This window comes from Taudactylus pleione, unplaced genomic scaffold (genome assembly GCF_031769625.1).
Source record: "Taudactylus pleione unplaced genomic scaffold, aTauple2 ptg000479l, whole genome shotgun sequence".
Lineage (NCBI taxonomy): Eukaryota > Metazoa > Chordata > Amphibia > Anura > Myobatrachidae > Taudactylus > Taudactylus pleione.
This window is the reverse complement of record NW_028284881.1, coordinates 4,335,446-4,352,082: the sequence shown is the minus strand read 5'-3', so window position 1 is coordinate 4,352,082 and position 16,637 is coordinate 4,335,446. Positions and strand designations below refer to the sequence as shown.

Here is a 16,637-nt window from a genome sequence, read left to right as displayed (position 1 = left end):
AGGTGAGCCAGGAACAGTAGGAGGTGGTGAGCTGAGGACGGGAATAGGAGGTGGGGTGCTGGGGACAGGAGTAGGAGGTGGGGAGCTGGGAACAGTAGGAGGTGGGGAGCTGGGGATGGGAATAGGAGGTGGGGAGCTGGGGGCAGGAGGATTCGGGCTGGGGAGCCGGGGACAGGAGTAGGAAGTGAGCCGGGAACAGTAGGAGGTGGGGAGCCAGGGATAGGAATAGGAGGTGAGGAGCTGGAGACAGGAAGAATAGGGGAGTCAGATTATAGGTGGAGGGGAACTGGGACAGTAGTAGGAGGCGGGAAGCCGTGGACAGGTGTAGGTGTGGAGCAGGGAACAGGAGTAGGAGTTGGGGAGCAAGGAACAGGAGGAGGCGGAGAGAAGGTGGGGAGCCGGGAACATGAAGAATCAGTGAGTCAGAGTATAGGTGGAGGGGAGCCACAGACAGGATGTTGGTGGAGGGGAGCTTGGGACAGAAGTAGGGGCTGGGTGCCGGTATTAGATGTGGAGGGGAGCCACAGACAGGTGGTGGAGGGGAACTAGGGACCGCAGGATTAAGCAGAGACAGGAGAAGGGGTTGGGTACAGGGTATTAGATGTGGAGAGGAGGCATGGATTAGAGGCACAAAGCCAGGGACAGCTGGGACCAGGCACTTTGCAGTACACTCCGTTGTCATTTACAGCATAATTCTGTCACTCTGTCCGGCCTGCTGCTGGCTTCTGCTCCTCCTTGTGTGCCTGATCTCCGCGCATTATGACAAAACCCCTTCACACTAACAAGCCCACTACCGCACCAACAACTTCCTCCCCCGCCAACTCGCACTATTGCAGCGCTAACCGCTATATACTTACATGTACCAGTATACCAGGTGCCATCTTCAAGTCGGAAGCCGGGTCACAGTCTTCACTCCAGGTTCCGGGCTGCAGTCTTCACTCCGTGGCAGTTATCACCAGACCTCACGTATGAGCTTCTGCTGGCTCCACCCCTTGTTAGTCTTCCCAGCAGTTAAGCCAGGGGAAACGTCATTCATCTAACCAGAAGCCAGGGGATTACCCGGCAGCGGAGCGCATCCCTGGGGACCCTCCCTTTTTGAAAAAGTGGGTCCCCGGTCCCCATATGTGGGTAAAATACGCGCTATAGCGCATATTTGCGAACACTGAAGTACTCCTGGACTCTCTCTGAGATGCCTTCTATTTGAGGTGATGTCCTATAGTCACTGTTGCAAATAAAATGAGTGGCCTTGTACACCAGAGAGGTCTTACTTGGTGACACTCTCCCACAGTGTTTTCAGGACCTGCAAGTCCAGATAATTCCTGCGCTACAAGAACAGAGATTCAGAACTGGCTCTTGCAACAATGTACAAGTTTGTATGTGGAGCTAATTCATGGAATTAATAAAATGTTTCAGTGTAAACACTGTATTCAAAATGTATTTGAGGAATTACTCGCTGATAAAAGATGTTATCATTTGGTTACTGATAAATAGCACAATTTAATCTGTTGTTGCTGGGGGAGAAAAGCTTATGAGGTAATAGCATCTCTACAGTATACGGACAATTATCTAAACAATAGAACTGCAAGAAATGCACATTTTCTAAATAATATAGGGCCTGATTCAACAGAGGACGCATTTGCTATCACAGCTGCTTACATGATAGCAACTGCGATGGCTCTAATATGGTAATACATCAGGAGGTGTCATGCCTCCTGCATGGATTACTGATCCGGGTTGCGTTCTAGAATGCAATATCTGATCATAAGCGATGACATTGCCCGGCTGAGTGACCATGGAGTCACGCAAACTGACCTTTGCAGATGGTGAAAAGAGGCCAGGAACTCTCCAGCAGCTGAGGGAGATGCTGGCCTAGTCACTCCCCCACAACTGCAGCGACACGCCTCCGTTTTGGGAAACTGAGGCTGTCGACACCCCCTCCACGCCCAGAAACTGCAGCAGACTGTCAGTGATTGACAGTCTGCTGTCCAACTGAGAGCATTGTTGCAGACCAGTACTAAACATGTGCAGTACAAGTCTGACACATACACAGATTCCCAAATATGAGGAATCTGCGTAAAAATGTGTCCTATGCTGAATCGGGCCCATAGACAACTGTTTTCTGAGCAGACTACTTTCACAGTTGGACACTAGATGTAGTGGATAAATCGGCTGTTTCAGGGACATGAGATGTGAGATCATAGGCAAAGTGTTGCCTTTAGTTGATCGCTCCTGTCCTAGAACTGAATCCTCTTTATATGGTCCCAGTCCTTTAGACTTTGACAATTTCTGTTCTCCCTTCTATGAAATGGCAACATTTGACAGCTCTTCACAGTTAATAGTTGGCATTCCAAAGGAGAATCTATGTTGATAAACTGGAGAAGTAATAGTATTGTTGTAGCTAAGCGTTACACTGCTTGTATCGTGGAGTTCTGTTACCTTCTTTGTAAAAGGTATCAACACGATACAATGTGTCATAACGAGGAGTGAGTTAGTTAGCGGTGTCGTTAGTCACCAACGCGTTTCGGCCTGTTTTGCAGCCTTTGTCAAGGATCTTTGTCACTATTACATTTTCTCCTTTCTCGTAATTGGATCATATGTCTGCTATGTACAGTGTTCATATAATAGGTCACTCTTCGTTATGACACATTGTATCGTCTTGATACCATGTACAAATAAAGTAATAGAACCCCACAATACAAGCAGTGTAGCGCGTAGCTAAAACCATACTATTATTACGTCATAATATGTGAGAGTGGACGCCTCACAAGCTAAGCTGCTCCTCAGAACAATTAGTGTAGTGAATTCCATAAGAGCGCTGTTAGTTACAACCTTTAACAAATACTGGAGAAGTAGGCCTTACAGAGAGAGTTCACCCCTGTTTAGATATAAATATATATTATACACCGATCAGCCATAAGATTAAAACCACCTGCCTGATATTGTGTAAATCCCCCCTCGTGCCACCAAAACAGCTTTGAACTGTCAAGACATGGACTCCACAAGACCTCTGTAGGTGTTCTGTGGTATCTGGCACCAAGACGTTAGCAGCAAATACTTGAAGTTCTGTAAGTTACGAGGTGCCCCACCATGGCTCGGACTTGATTTTTTTGTCACATACTACAGATGCTCTATCGGATTAAGACCTGGGGATTTTGGGGGCCAAGTCAACACCTTGAACTCTGTCATGGTCCTCAAGCCAATCCTGAACAATTTTTGCAGTGTGGCAGAGCACATTATCCTGCTGAAAGAGGCCACTGCCATTAGGGAATACCATTGCCATGAAGGAGTGTAGTGGGTCTGCAACAATATTTTGGTAGGTGGTTCATGTCAAAGTAACATCCACATCAATGCCCGGACCCAAGGCCTCCCAGCAGAACAGAGCCCAGAGCATCACACTGCCTTCGCCAGCTTGCTTAATTCCCATAGTTCATCCTGGTGCCATCTCTTCCCAAGGTACATGACGCACCAGGCCGTCCACATAATGAAAATGTGATTCATCAGACCAGGCCATCTTTTTCCATTGTTCCATGGTCCAATTCTGATGCTCACATGCCCATTGTAGGTGCTTTTGGTGGTAAAACGGGTCAGCATGGGCACACTGACTGGCCTGCGGCTATGCAGCCCCAAACGCAGCAAGATGCAATGCACTGATTGTTCTGACACCTTTCTATCATAACCAGCTTTAACTTTTCCAGCAATTTGTGCCATATAGCTCTTCTGTAGGATCGGACCAGATGAGCTAGCCTTTGCTCCCTACGTGCATCAGTAAGCCTTGGGTGCCCATGACTCTGTCGCCAGTTTACTGGCTGTTTTTCCTTGGACCACTTTTGGAAGGTACTAACCGCTGCATTCTGGGAACACTCGACAAGACTTTCCGTTTTGGAGATGCTCTGACAGTCAGCTTGCCTTCACAATTTAGCCTTTGTGAGTCTCTCGAATACTTACGTTTGCCCAGTTTTCCTGCTTCCAGTACATCTTCTTCAAGAACTGACTGCTCATTTGCTGCCTAATATATCCAACCTCTTGACCGGTGCCATTGTAATGAGACAGTGTTATTCGCTTCACCTGACAGTAGTTTTATTGTTATGGCTGATCGTCTACATCTTAAAACAGTGGAAGGTGTGTGCAACAAATGATAAATAAAGAGTTATATGCTTCTCTTAATTCCTTGTTCTGAGGATGGTATTTACTCAAGCTACTTTTCCATATGTTCAGCATGTTACCGAGAAAAAAAGAATATACAACATTGTGTTTACTATTTTACCATATTGCAGATTATACTGCAGTTCACGTATCAGCAATGTGCAACACCATAGGCATATTTAGGAGTGTCTAGTCACAAAGATTCACATTTTAAATAAGTGGTAGGTAGCACTCATACAAAATAAATAATAATAAGCTCTTATGTGTTCATAGATTAGTCCAGGGGTTATATTTACTAAAATGCGGGTTTTTAGAAGAGGAAATGTTGCCCATAGTAACCAATCAGATTCTAGCTATGCTCTTCTAGAAGGTGCTAGATAAATGTTAAGTAGAATCTGATTTGGTTGCTATGGGCAACATAACTACTTCTGTTAACCTGCTTTAATATACCCCCAGGTGTAGTGTCACGGACGTCACTTGTCGTTTTAGTACGGTTTGTTTATATAATACACACACACACACACAAACCCCCCCCTAGACTGGGTATTACCAGACAAATTTGAGATATATGAAGGCCCTGCACACAAACTTTCGATTTGTAGGACAATACAGTTAATACATGATGTTAAGTGCTACATATCATGTATTGACCCAGTCAAATTGCAGTGGTAAAGAATGCTTATTGGGTTATATGATCCATTCACTCATCAATGTTGGTTTGGGGGCCAGAGGGTTGTGTGAATACACACACAAGTTTTATGTGAACTATGTAGAAGGAAGGTAATTGGGTAGAAAGTTGTAGCTTTTGATGCTCCGTGGGTGGTTCAGGCATATGATAAGCTTTCCTGTAGAGGTGAGAATTCAGGAGACATTTGGAGGCTAGAGAAAAGTCTTGTTGTGCAAAGGAAGGCATTGCACAGAGTGGATGCATGTATGAAAGGTATCATTTCAGACATGAGGAAAGCCATGGTAACTTATGTAATGGTGCAGATAGGCCTTAGGCCGGGTACACATTAGAACGATGTGTATCTCGGCCGGCGGCACGTCTGACAGAACGAGATGTTGGACGGCTGTACACACTGAACGAGAGAGCGCACAATTGTGCGCTATATAGTTTATGGCTGTATGCAGCCGGCTCGTCAGTCTGCCGTGCAGCACAGCAGATTAAACGACCCCGAAGCCGCCGGGTGGGAGCGTGCAATCATGGATACACATCAGACAATATGTACAATATGTAGCTCCAATCCACGGGATCGGATGGCATATTGTCTGATCTGTACCCACCCTTACAGAGAACTCTGAAATATAGAGATATTTATACACTAACCTGTAATAACATTACATGGTGTACATGTTGACTTTGTAGTGTTTTAATATAGTGTTGTATAAAAAATACAGATGAATACCTACAAAAATTGTGATTGATTTTTAAACAAAAAAAATGTAGTTTACCATGTTGTGTTGCTATTATCTGCTTCATGAGTTTGTCTGATTTGCAGTACGCATGCCAGCAGCTTTTCTGTGCAATATATTTAATGATATGTTTATAGGAAGATGTCATGTTCTGCATCTGATACTTAATGAGAGGCAGCTTTATTCTCAAGAGGGAATAGCTGACTGCTCTATGGAAATGATCAAATGTATCTAAACAGATGTCAAGCAGGCCTTCCTATTTTTATCACTGTCTTCTTGACGACAAAAAAATGTAGAACCAGTGAGCTGGATATATGGCAGCACCAGTAGCAGGTTCAGAACAATGACAGGAGGAGCACCATAATACATATCATTGTATTACTACCTGATATCTTTCTAAAAAGTGAAAAAAAAAATGTTTTCTGATGAAAAAACTGTAGTATTCTCCACATTATCACTGCTGCTGTCAAACTCTATGGGGCAAATTCAATTGTCATGCAGCTCTCATCACACTATTCAGTTGTAGCTGACAACTGGCACAAATGTTTTGGTGCCATTTGGGAGCTTTCACCAGGACTTTAGACTGGTAAACCCTGTGCATTTGGGCATGTGCAAAAAGTAATGGGCGACCACCGGCACAAAACAATTAAATATCTCCCCGTCTCAAGTGATGGGAGATTGCCGCACAAAATAATTGAATTGAGTTTAAAGCTTATTACAGAGATTGTTTAAATGTGAGACCCAGAGCATTGTTATTTTAATTGTATGTCCTATTGGAGGTGATAATAGAAGGTGATACTGGCTATTAGAGAACTTGTGGAGTTTTTAATGAAAAAGTGATGATTGGTAAATATGTCACTTGTGACTTTTGTATCAATTAAAATATTCTATAATGTGGTCCTGAACATAAAACTCTTGTATTTGCAAGCAAGGAACATGTATATTATGTGTACAAATGCAAATATTAAAGCAAATTAATAGTGTTGGGTCCGGATTTACCCCCGTGGACATCCGTGGTTGAATCTGGGACCTTCTGGACCATCTTCTATTCCATAGATAATTTTTGCATAAGTATGACATAAATAAGGTTTACTATAAAAGAGAATTCTCTCATAAATGTTAATAAAACCATTAACAGAACATATAGAAAAGGATGGGGAGGTGAGGGGAGGCAGGGCACAGCTACCAAATATAGCTAAAGATTTATCAGGAAACTGGGTGAGACTTGTATTCAACCCACATTAGCATTTAAGTCCTCGTTTGCTACCAACTGATGGGTTTGGGAATGACAAAAGGTCCGTTATGGACTGATTTATAGCAGGAGCATAACTGCAAATGACCGTTCATTTCTATTATCCATGGTGCAATTGTGCAATAGAAAGATCTATGCTGCGTTGTGGTCTTGATTGGCCTTTCTCTTTGCATATTACAGGCGGGGGCCAGCTCCATGTGGGCTTCTTGCTGTGGGTTGCTGAATGAAGTCATGGGTACTGGAGCTGTGCGAGGGCAACAGTCGGGCTTCGGTGGCGGAGCTGGGCCCTTCAGATTTGCACAGAACACTGACTTTTCATCATATCCTTCATCATCCTCCAACATTGTGTGTAAAGCTTGTGGACTGGCCTTCTCTGTATTCAGGAAAAAGGTGAGGTTAAAGTGTCCCTGCAGCCATTTTGTGGGATGAACCAGTGTTTCAGACGAATGACCTCAGAGAGGCACGTAGATGCACCTTGTATATGATACAAAGGTCATACACCCAAAGTCCATGTTTATTAAAGAGTGCATAAAAAGAACACATTGTGCCAAAACATGACCGGTACAACATAGGCAGGGGCTAGATAAAATGATAATAATATGCCTCTGGGATAAGTGCAACCAGTCATAGTTGTGATTTATAAAACAATGTAAATGAAAGCCATAGCAATTTATAACTGTCCAATTTCTCTGCTGTTCAGTCTCACAACAAGAATTGTATTCGGTCGAAAGCTGGCCACACACATGGCGATCTGCACACGATCAGCCGATGTGTACGATTTGTGCACGATTTCCCTTGAAACTCTCCCCGGCAGCTCTGCACACGATTTGGTGTCCAATCTTCATACGATCTCTCCTGCAGTCAGACTTTCATAGTGCATCGCCTCCTAGATTATCAGATCTGCCCTACTGCACGGCAGATCTGACGATGCGATGTGCAACCAGCGGGGACGCGCATCCTGATCATGAGTAGGGACTCACGATTTACTCAGGATTTGTCCATATTTTACACGATCCGTCGTTCCAATGTGTCGGAACGACAGCATGAGAGTGATCAAACAAAATGAAGCTATAATTGAAAGAATGTTTCCGTACAGCAAACTATAGAGTATCTTCCTGTGCAGTAATGAGAAGGAGAGGTCAGTTGTGCAAAAAACATTTATACATCCCATTGCATTTTAATTGTATTTAATGTTTTAATATGAATTCCCTCTCTCCAGTTTTCCACGTAAGGTCTATATAGCCTTGGTTATAGAATTAAGCTTTATTGTTTGTGTCTTATTACCAACTAATTGCAGACTTTGGCGCCTGCTGGTGAGACATAGCCCATAAAAAGAAGTTTTAGAGGGTACACACTTTGCAAATGACACTGATCCTCAGAGTGATTATCGGATCAGTGTGCATACAGCTATTTTAGATTTGTGTGCTTTCTTCAAGGGGGCCGGGGGGTCTGGTATAACAATTTTTAAGCAGTACATGAAATCCTGATCTGACCTTTGCAGAAGTACTTGCAGCCGTTTATTAGCTAACGATCCTGTATCCATACCTCTACAATTATCAGCTGATTGGCTTAAAGCAGGGTACACACTTAAATGTATGTACCCAGTGATGCGACGGGCCGACATATCGGGCGGCAGGTACACATTACACGATCTGGCGCTCAATACTCCGATATGTCGAGCACCGGTCCATTCACCGGCCTGGCGTCGTTCATCACATTGACAGATTGATCAGCATGTACTACAGATCTTTCGATGCGATGAACGACCCCCGCGGGAGCACGCTAGGGTAGACATTTGTCGATTATGTCGGCCCGATTTGCCGGATCGGGCGTCATATAGTCTGTGTACCCAGCTTAAGACTTTGATTTGTACGTACTAATGTTCAATTCTGTTTTCAAAAAGGATTGACTTTAAGGCACCTTTTAGACCACTGTGAATGAATGGCTAAACGGAAAGAGAATGAATGGCCCAAGCCATGGGATTCTGTTTATTTTGTTTTCCTCTTTTTATTATAATTATTATCCTTTTACTTATATGGCACCACAAGTGTTCTGCAGCGCCTTTACAAAGTACATAAACAAATAAGTGAGCAAGAAACCAGTGATTCCCTGTACAATACAATGTAGGACAAGGACATGGTTTATACAGATTGCTGCATTAGCGATCATAACACTCAAAATAAGCAGCAGGGCGTCAGCAAATAAGTGTTAGGTGCCCTTGTGGGGTGTTAGGAGCATAAGTGAGGAGAAGCACATGAGGGAAGGTGGCCCTGTTCGTGAGAGCTTACATTCTGAAGGTGAATGGCAGACAAACAGGTGTAACACAGATGGGGTAGACAGGGAGGAAGGAGCAATATTATCTACACTTATTACTAAAATCTGTAATGGGAATATGTTTAGTTCACAATGTGGTACATTTAGAAAATACATGGCTAACTTTAATTTTCCATGAATAAAATTAGTAATTTCCCTTCAATCTTCAAAATACATTTAGAGAGGAATTGCCAGCAAATCAGATTGAAGGATAAATATTGATAGAATTCTTCTATGCTGGAAAACAAATACTTTTACCATAGTCTGTGCTATACGACTGAATCGGTCAACACTTAAACAGTGCAAAGCTGTGTAAAAATATTTAAAGATTATATACTGTAGTCTTGTAACTTTTTAAGTTGTAATGTTTGGGTCTTTTAGCTGCAATTTCACTCTAGACTCTGCCTCCTAGAGACTAATGCTGCCCATCCACTAGCAGACCATATAAACGACAGCATGATTACGACATTGTAATTGTGCTGTCCTTTCTATGTCTGTGATAAGCCTACACTGAACGAGCAGTCATTCACTGCAGACTCATCAATCATCTGGCAACATGCTGAACCTGACGTTATTGTCAGGTTGACCAGCATGTTTGCCCGATTGATGTCGGAAATGACCAGCGGGCGCGCACATCGCTGGTCTTTTCCGACTTTAAAGTGCCCGATTTGCAGATGATTTGCAAGCGATTGCACGATAACGACGTCGTTATCGTGCAATCGCCTGTCAAAATAGTCTAGTGGGTGGGCAGCATTAGGAGCAATCCAACTAAATATGAATCTGGACAAGCCATGTAACTATGCATGTTGGTAAATACTGACTGCTTCTTCATATAACACAATACTGGGCAGCTTTACTTTCACTTAGATCCAGATATAAGCTAGGACAGAAACCGCTTCCGGCAACACAAAACAAGGTACAAAACTAACTTGTAGCGGAATAAACTCCTAACCCTATTTTGGGAGTAGCTGTGGCATAGCGTGTCTAGACCTAGATAATCATTTTCTCAGTAAGAGTAATTCACAATGGGTTAGAAAACTGCATGTCTTATTTTGTGCTGTGCCCATACATGAATTATAAAATATTCAGTAATGGTGCGCAATAAACTTGAAGGTGCTACTACCACACACATCCAAAAGTAGTGTTTATAGATACAGAGACAAGTAAAGAAATACACTTGAGATAAGCGCTCGCCCAAAGAACCTATACATTTATACCAGTGTGGGGTATATAAACAATGCTACACCTTAAGTGAAATTCTCAAACAAATTTGATGGTAATCACCTAAACTTGTAATCCGAAGATTCAAAAAGTCTCTTTTGGTCTCTTCTTTTTAATCTGTAAAAAGATGTACTTTCTCCAAACTTATGACAGTCACAATGGGTTGTAGGGAAGATACACAACAGAAAAAATATGATGATAGTGCTATTAACCTTTTTACAACAGTCCTTTTAATAATCTATTATACACTCACAAACAAGAGATAAATCTAAGGCACGTAGCAGCACTCTGAAAAAGAAAAAACATGTGTTTCCCCAGCTCCAAATGGGAAAACGCAAAAGAAGAGCAGGGAAATCGTGCAATTATCCTTTAAAAGCACCATTTGCATTACACAGAATGCACTTAAAAGAAAATGTGGAACTGTAGTCATAGAAAACAAAACCCATCAGTGGCATACAGCAATAATGGAGATCACGAGTTCCACTGGAAATCTTCCAAAAATGCCTGATGGTTCACCACGAGTTCATATAACCACAAAGCAGCTTAACGCGTTTCCGACCTACATGGTCCTTCATCAGAAGCATTCTACATTTACTTGTAAGTGCATTCTGTGTAATTATAATAGTGCAATTATCCTTTAAAAAACACAATTCCCTGCTCTTCTTCTTATGTGTTTTCCCATTTGGAGCTGGGGAAACACTTGTTTTTTCAGAGATATAAGCTCATCTGGATTTGCTGCTGTTGTGCCTTTGAGGAGGTGATTACCATCAAATTTGTTTGAGAGTGTCACTTAAGGTGTAGCATGTTTATATACTCCACACTGGTATAAGTGTATATGTTCTTTGGGGGAGCGCTTATCTGAAGTGTATTTCTTTATTTCCTGTGCCCATACATATCAGCAGCCCATTTTCCTCAGGTCTGCACTACATGTGTGCAACCCATGCACTCTTTTTTCAATGTTCCAAGCTAGATTTGCCTACTGCCTCCCAGAGTCCCCTTCTCCATGCCTCCAAATCAGTCTAAAGAGCAAAAGTGGTGTTTTCTAGCAACCAATTAACTAACTACCATTTAGCTAGTACATTTAATAAAATGATAGCTATTAGTTAATTGGTTACTTTGGGGAACACATCCACTCTTGCTCTTTTAGATTTGATAAAGCTACCCTTTGAATGACAGCCAGTATGACCTCCCCCAGGAGGACTATGCAGCACTGTACTGTAAAACGTATGCATACGCCTGACACTTAAGGTTACCACTGCATATTTTATCGATAGTTTGAGTCAGGCATAATTGTAGGAGATTTGCCAATTTTACCTAAAGTCATGGAAAGCTGGCTGGCTAGGGTATCTGGCACTGTTAAAACATATATAATATTTTAGTTTTTAGTATTGTGGGTCTCCTAACTTTAATATACAGTACACTGATTTGTAACTGCTATTAACTAGATGTTGCCTGCTCTTCTTTCTCTCCTCTAGCACATCTGTTGTGAGTGCAAAAAAGACTTTTGCTCCGTGTGTTCTACACTTCAGGAAAACTTCAGGCGCTGTAGTACCTGCCATCTATTGCAAGAAACAGCATTTCAGCGGCCTCAGCTAATGAAGCTGAAAGTGAAAGATCTGCGGCAGTATCTGACACTAAGAAACATCCCTACTGAGAGCTGTAGGGAGAAGGAAGACTTGGTGGAGCTGGTGCTCTGTCACCATGGCTCAGGTCCTGAAGAGGAGATGGATGTTAGTATGGACAACACTACAAGATCGCAGAGTTCTGGCTTCTCCTATTTTACTGCAATCTCTGCACCTTCGCCTTCCATATCCTCATCTCAGGGAGAACTGTCTGAGAGAAGCGGAAGCATGGGAAGTGCAGCTACATCCCAGGTATTGGGCCTTTCCATTCCTAATATGTGTGTTCATGTCACAGCGGTCACTTGTGTTCATTTTATTGATATATAGATATAGATAGAGATAGATATATAGATTTCCAAGCCTGATATTGAAAATAGAAGGATGGTGTTCAAACCATAGAGACTAGATGGCTCCATACATCTGAATATAATTTGGAAAGAAGTGATTGTAGCTTGTACATTATTTGTTTTATTGTGTATCAGGGACTTGTTCTCAGCATATTAAAGTGTACTGCTATTACTTTTTTGCCATCAAGAGATGACACATATACCACCCCAAGTTTCTTGTCACGTGTACAATAATACAGTAATTTAAGTTTTTGGACTCGGGCAAAAGCCATTATTAGGGGCTGTAATGTTAATGAGCCATGAAAATGGTGCACTCAGCCAAAAGGCATTTGCTAGCTTACTTGGGCGATTATGGCTGCTGGCTCCCAGGGTTTATCCAGCTACTTGCATAGATTCTCAAGCTGTGAGGCCTACCTTGGATGGCTGTACAGGGATGATCTCACTACTTTGCAGCATTATGTTACAAACTACTTTGTGGTTTGGAATAACAATCAAAAAGCTTTGGGCAGCCAAGTTATTGCACATTACATCTGCTAAGTTACTCACATGGCTGACAATGCAGAGAGGTAAGAAAAGTAATTCCTGAATTTTAGATGTATTCTATACACCTCTGTAAAAGATGTATGTGAAGCTTATACTGTGTGTAAGTGTCACATAAGTAACTGTGAAAAATGTGTTTTCAGGGAACAAGTGAATCCATATCTGTAACGTCCGATCCAGACACACCAGAAATGCCGGTAAGCTTCATTACTAACATTTGACCAACATGGGTGTGGTTTTTTTTTTCTATATGTAAAGCTATATGGGGGAAGTCTCAGCTACTATTATCAGTGGTCTGAAAAATAGTTTACACCTGTCCTAACTATGAACCTGCAAGTTTATACGACTTTATATTGTTTATCCGATTTTAGAATGCTGATAGACTGGATCTATTCACATACACAGAGGGTTGTCTGCTTCAGGCTACTAATTTTCTCAAGACTGCTAGAAAAGTGTGTGTGTGTGTGTGTGTGTGTGTGTGATGTACGTGATGTACTGTTGCTACTGCCACCCCTGACATATCATGAGGGATAAGTTTGCAAGTGAGCTTCATTGCCCGGTTGTCGATGCAGCTGATTGGACAAGCCTCTGCAACTGTAAACTCTAACTCTGAACCAAACAAAACCCTTCTTTGACATTTTATCCTATAATAATAATCCCCTTTTTTTTTTCCCTTAAGACAAGTGACATATCAAGAAAGCGAACAAGGGCATCATTGTCTGACTTATCGACATTGGAGGAAATAGAAGGGCTAACAATCCGGCAACTGAAGGAAATTCTGGCCCGGAACTTTGTCAACTACTCAGGCTGCTGTGAGAAATGGGAACTGGTGGAGAAAGTCAACAGACTGTACAGAGAGAGTGAGGCGAACAGGAAGTCTTGTACGTTGGGGAATTACATGCCTTTTACTGTGGCATTTGTATTGTATAATTTTTGATTTTTAGATCATCCTCACCATGCTAAACAGCAGCTGCAGTGTGTACAATGACACGCCTAACATCTTGTGATGTGTTGATGTAAATGTACATTCTCCTCTGTACAAAACCATAGTAATATTTTAATGGGAGTCTGCACCTATTCTCATATAAAGTGGGTGTGTGTTTTTATATTGCTATGTAATTTGTATTCATTTTATATATATTTCTTTTTTCCCCTAGTGGAAAATCTGGAATTCAGACCGGATCCAGGTTAGTCAATATATACAATAGTCAAACATCCAAATGGCCAGGACCCAATACCTCCAGCGACTTTCCTTTCCCTTTAGTTAGCTGTGCAATTTCTAATTATCCGCATTCTATTATCATAAATCGGCTAAATGCCAAAGTGTTTAATATCCCCATATTCTAACAACTACTATTCCTGTATACATTTTAAAAATCCTTAATTTCCCCCTGTACTCTGTATCCTCTCCTCTCTGCTTTAAATAACCCCAAGTTCTCATTTCCTCATGTTCTCTCTTCCAGAGAGAGATCGGCTGCAACTGACCGGCAGCGATGACAACCTTTGCCGCATCTGCATGGATGCGGTTATCGATTGTGTTCTCCTGGAGTGTGGTCATATGGTAACCTGCACCAAATGTGGCAAGAGAATGAGCGAGTGTCCAATTTGCCGGCAGTATGTGGTGCGGGCTGTTCACGTCTTCAAATCTTAAGTATCTAGACCAAAAAACACAACAGTGTGACTTAGCCCTTTGCTGTGGGGCTCAAAGTGTGTAAAAAGAAATCTGATAGTCTGTCTGAACTGTATTTAGAGATGTGTTTTGTAATCATTTCAAAAGTTAGGATGTATTCGTGAGCTAAATGAGAAGTTGTCAGACAGCTTGCATGCAGGTGTGTGTTTGTGAGTCTGGAATGGATGATGTGATTCTAGTCAATTTAAAATGCTTGTACAAAGAGGGACTTAAAGTTGGTACATTAAATACATGGCTGTCCAAAGGAATTCAACTTTACATGAATTCATAATTAGCATGACCAACTAATAGTGCCTGAATTATCAGGTCCTGTGTAAGAAATCATCCAGCTCTGGCTATAAATTGTCACTTATAAACCCATGCAATTGTATACCGCATCCTTGCAAAATTGACTGACATAGAGTGCATGCAAGACACTGACCAGTAGAAGGCCTGTGTCTCTGGATGGTAAAGCGGTAATGCCTGTGATATGGTTACCCTTAGCTTCCAGAAATAATGCCATGTGCTGGTGATGGAAATACAGCTGCATGATTGAGGAGAGCACTCATCGGGTGCGGTGCCCTGATATAATGCCTTGCATAAATGAAATATACTCTGCAGTTCCTGTAAGTAACCTGTTTGAGAAGGGTTGGCCAGTTAAACTAAATTATAGCTGATCCCTCCACTACTTTATAATGCCTTCCTATTAATACATTTTGCAAGGACAGACATGTCTTCAAGAATGTTAAATCACTGTCACTGCCGATATTACTAAATGGTATAATATGACCAGATCAAGATGGCTTGTACACTAAAGCCTTCAAATTTGGGAAAAATCTAACTAAACCCTTGTTCAGTTTTCCATTTCCTAATGGTGTGCAAAATGCTTTGTAGAATATTGTCATTCTGAAAGTAACACAACATTTTAATATTGATTTTCACACTTTAGCAATTAGTAAAACAGTTACACCTGACCTACATGAAAAAGGAAAGTTATGACGCTGCTCCAGACTCTGTCCCGGAACATGCCTTTTCCATTTCATAACTTCACAAGTCTGTATTCCAAGAAACTTTTGAATTTGGGATCTTGAAATCCACCATCAAACTTTATTCTGCCTTTTTGTTTGTTTTTTTATTTATTTTTTTGTTTTTATTACCAAAATGTTCATTGAGCTGTTGTAAAGCACAGGCAGCATTACACCAAGCTGTGTAACAAAAAAGTTGAAAGCGCAAAAGATTATGGTTGTGTAAATAAACTGGATTCTTAATACAATATATGCTAACATTTTCTTTTGAAAAGTACAGGATACATGTGATAGTTCCTGACTCACTAGTGTCAGCAGTTATCTTCTCTCAGATCAATGCACAATGGTGACCGAGGATGGGAGTGGAGAAGGGTTAGGAGGACAAAGAGAATGAAAGGAGGTGTTTAAACCCACGGAGGACGACTTCAAGTCAGCGCTCTGTTAATAGCGCTGGGAGTGAGTTCCCGGAGCCATTCAATTCAGCTTGCTGTTAGCCCGACTAAAGGATTTCTTCGCTCACCCTCTTGAGGGTGTGAGCAGAATCCAACTAAAGTGCCGGCCTCAAGGCTGTTTTATGGCTTAACACGGCACTAACAGCCTCGCGGCTGGCACTTTAGTCAGATATTGCCGGCTGGTGTGACTAAACACCCAGCTTTAGTTGCTCTAACTGGCATTCTCAGACTTAAATGGCTTTATTCGGGCTTAACAGCATGCTGAATTGAATAGCTCTGGGAACTCCTTCCCTGTGCTATTAGCTGTGTGCTGAATTGAATTGGCCCTATAGTGTCTGTTGCTAACAAGGGATGGATACATTCTGCCAATAGTCACTATGATGACACTACAATGCCAGTATCCTGATTTGAAGCATTTGACCCATGTGGGTATTATAACTTTAAACATGCTGGTAAAGCATATTATACTCGCATGGTTAAAATGCTTTTAGTAGCATTAGAACTGTCTGAATATTAGTGCCAGCATTGTCGTGTCACTATAATGACTGTGCACTGCTGGCATGAAGATTTGTAACACAGGCACTTAGACTTTCATGGTGGCATAAATGAGCCAAAGATGTCACATTTTCCACATGGCGAA

The 16,637-nt window shown here is 42.0% G+C and overlaps 1 protein-coding gene across 3 annotated transcripts in view; it reads left to right on the top strand.

The window, feature by feature from the left end:
• Positions 1-15,793, top strand: part of RNF34 (ring finger protein 34) — a 32,410-nt gene extending 16,617 nt beyond the window's left edge. For 2 of the 3 annotated variants that reach the window (XM_088449182.1, XM_088449183.1), the window contains exons 2-7: positions 6,989-7,198; positions 11,818-12,216; positions 12,995-13,048; positions 13,531-13,732; positions 14,009-14,038; positions 14,315-15,793. In XM_088449182.1, coding sequence (XP_088305308.1) covers positions 6,989-7,198; positions 11,818-12,216; positions 12,995-13,048; positions 13,531-13,732; positions 14,009-14,038; positions 14,315-14,502 — 1,083 coding nt within the window. In that variant the 3' untranslated portion in view covers positions 14,503-15,793. The remainder of the gene's footprint in view (positions 1-6,988; positions 7,199-11,817; positions 12,217-12,994; positions 13,049-13,530; positions 13,733-14,008; positions 14,039-14,314) is intronic. The other variant, XM_088449184.1, reaches the window with a different exon arrangement.
• The last annotated feature ends 844 nt before the right edge of the window (positions 15,794-16,637 follow it).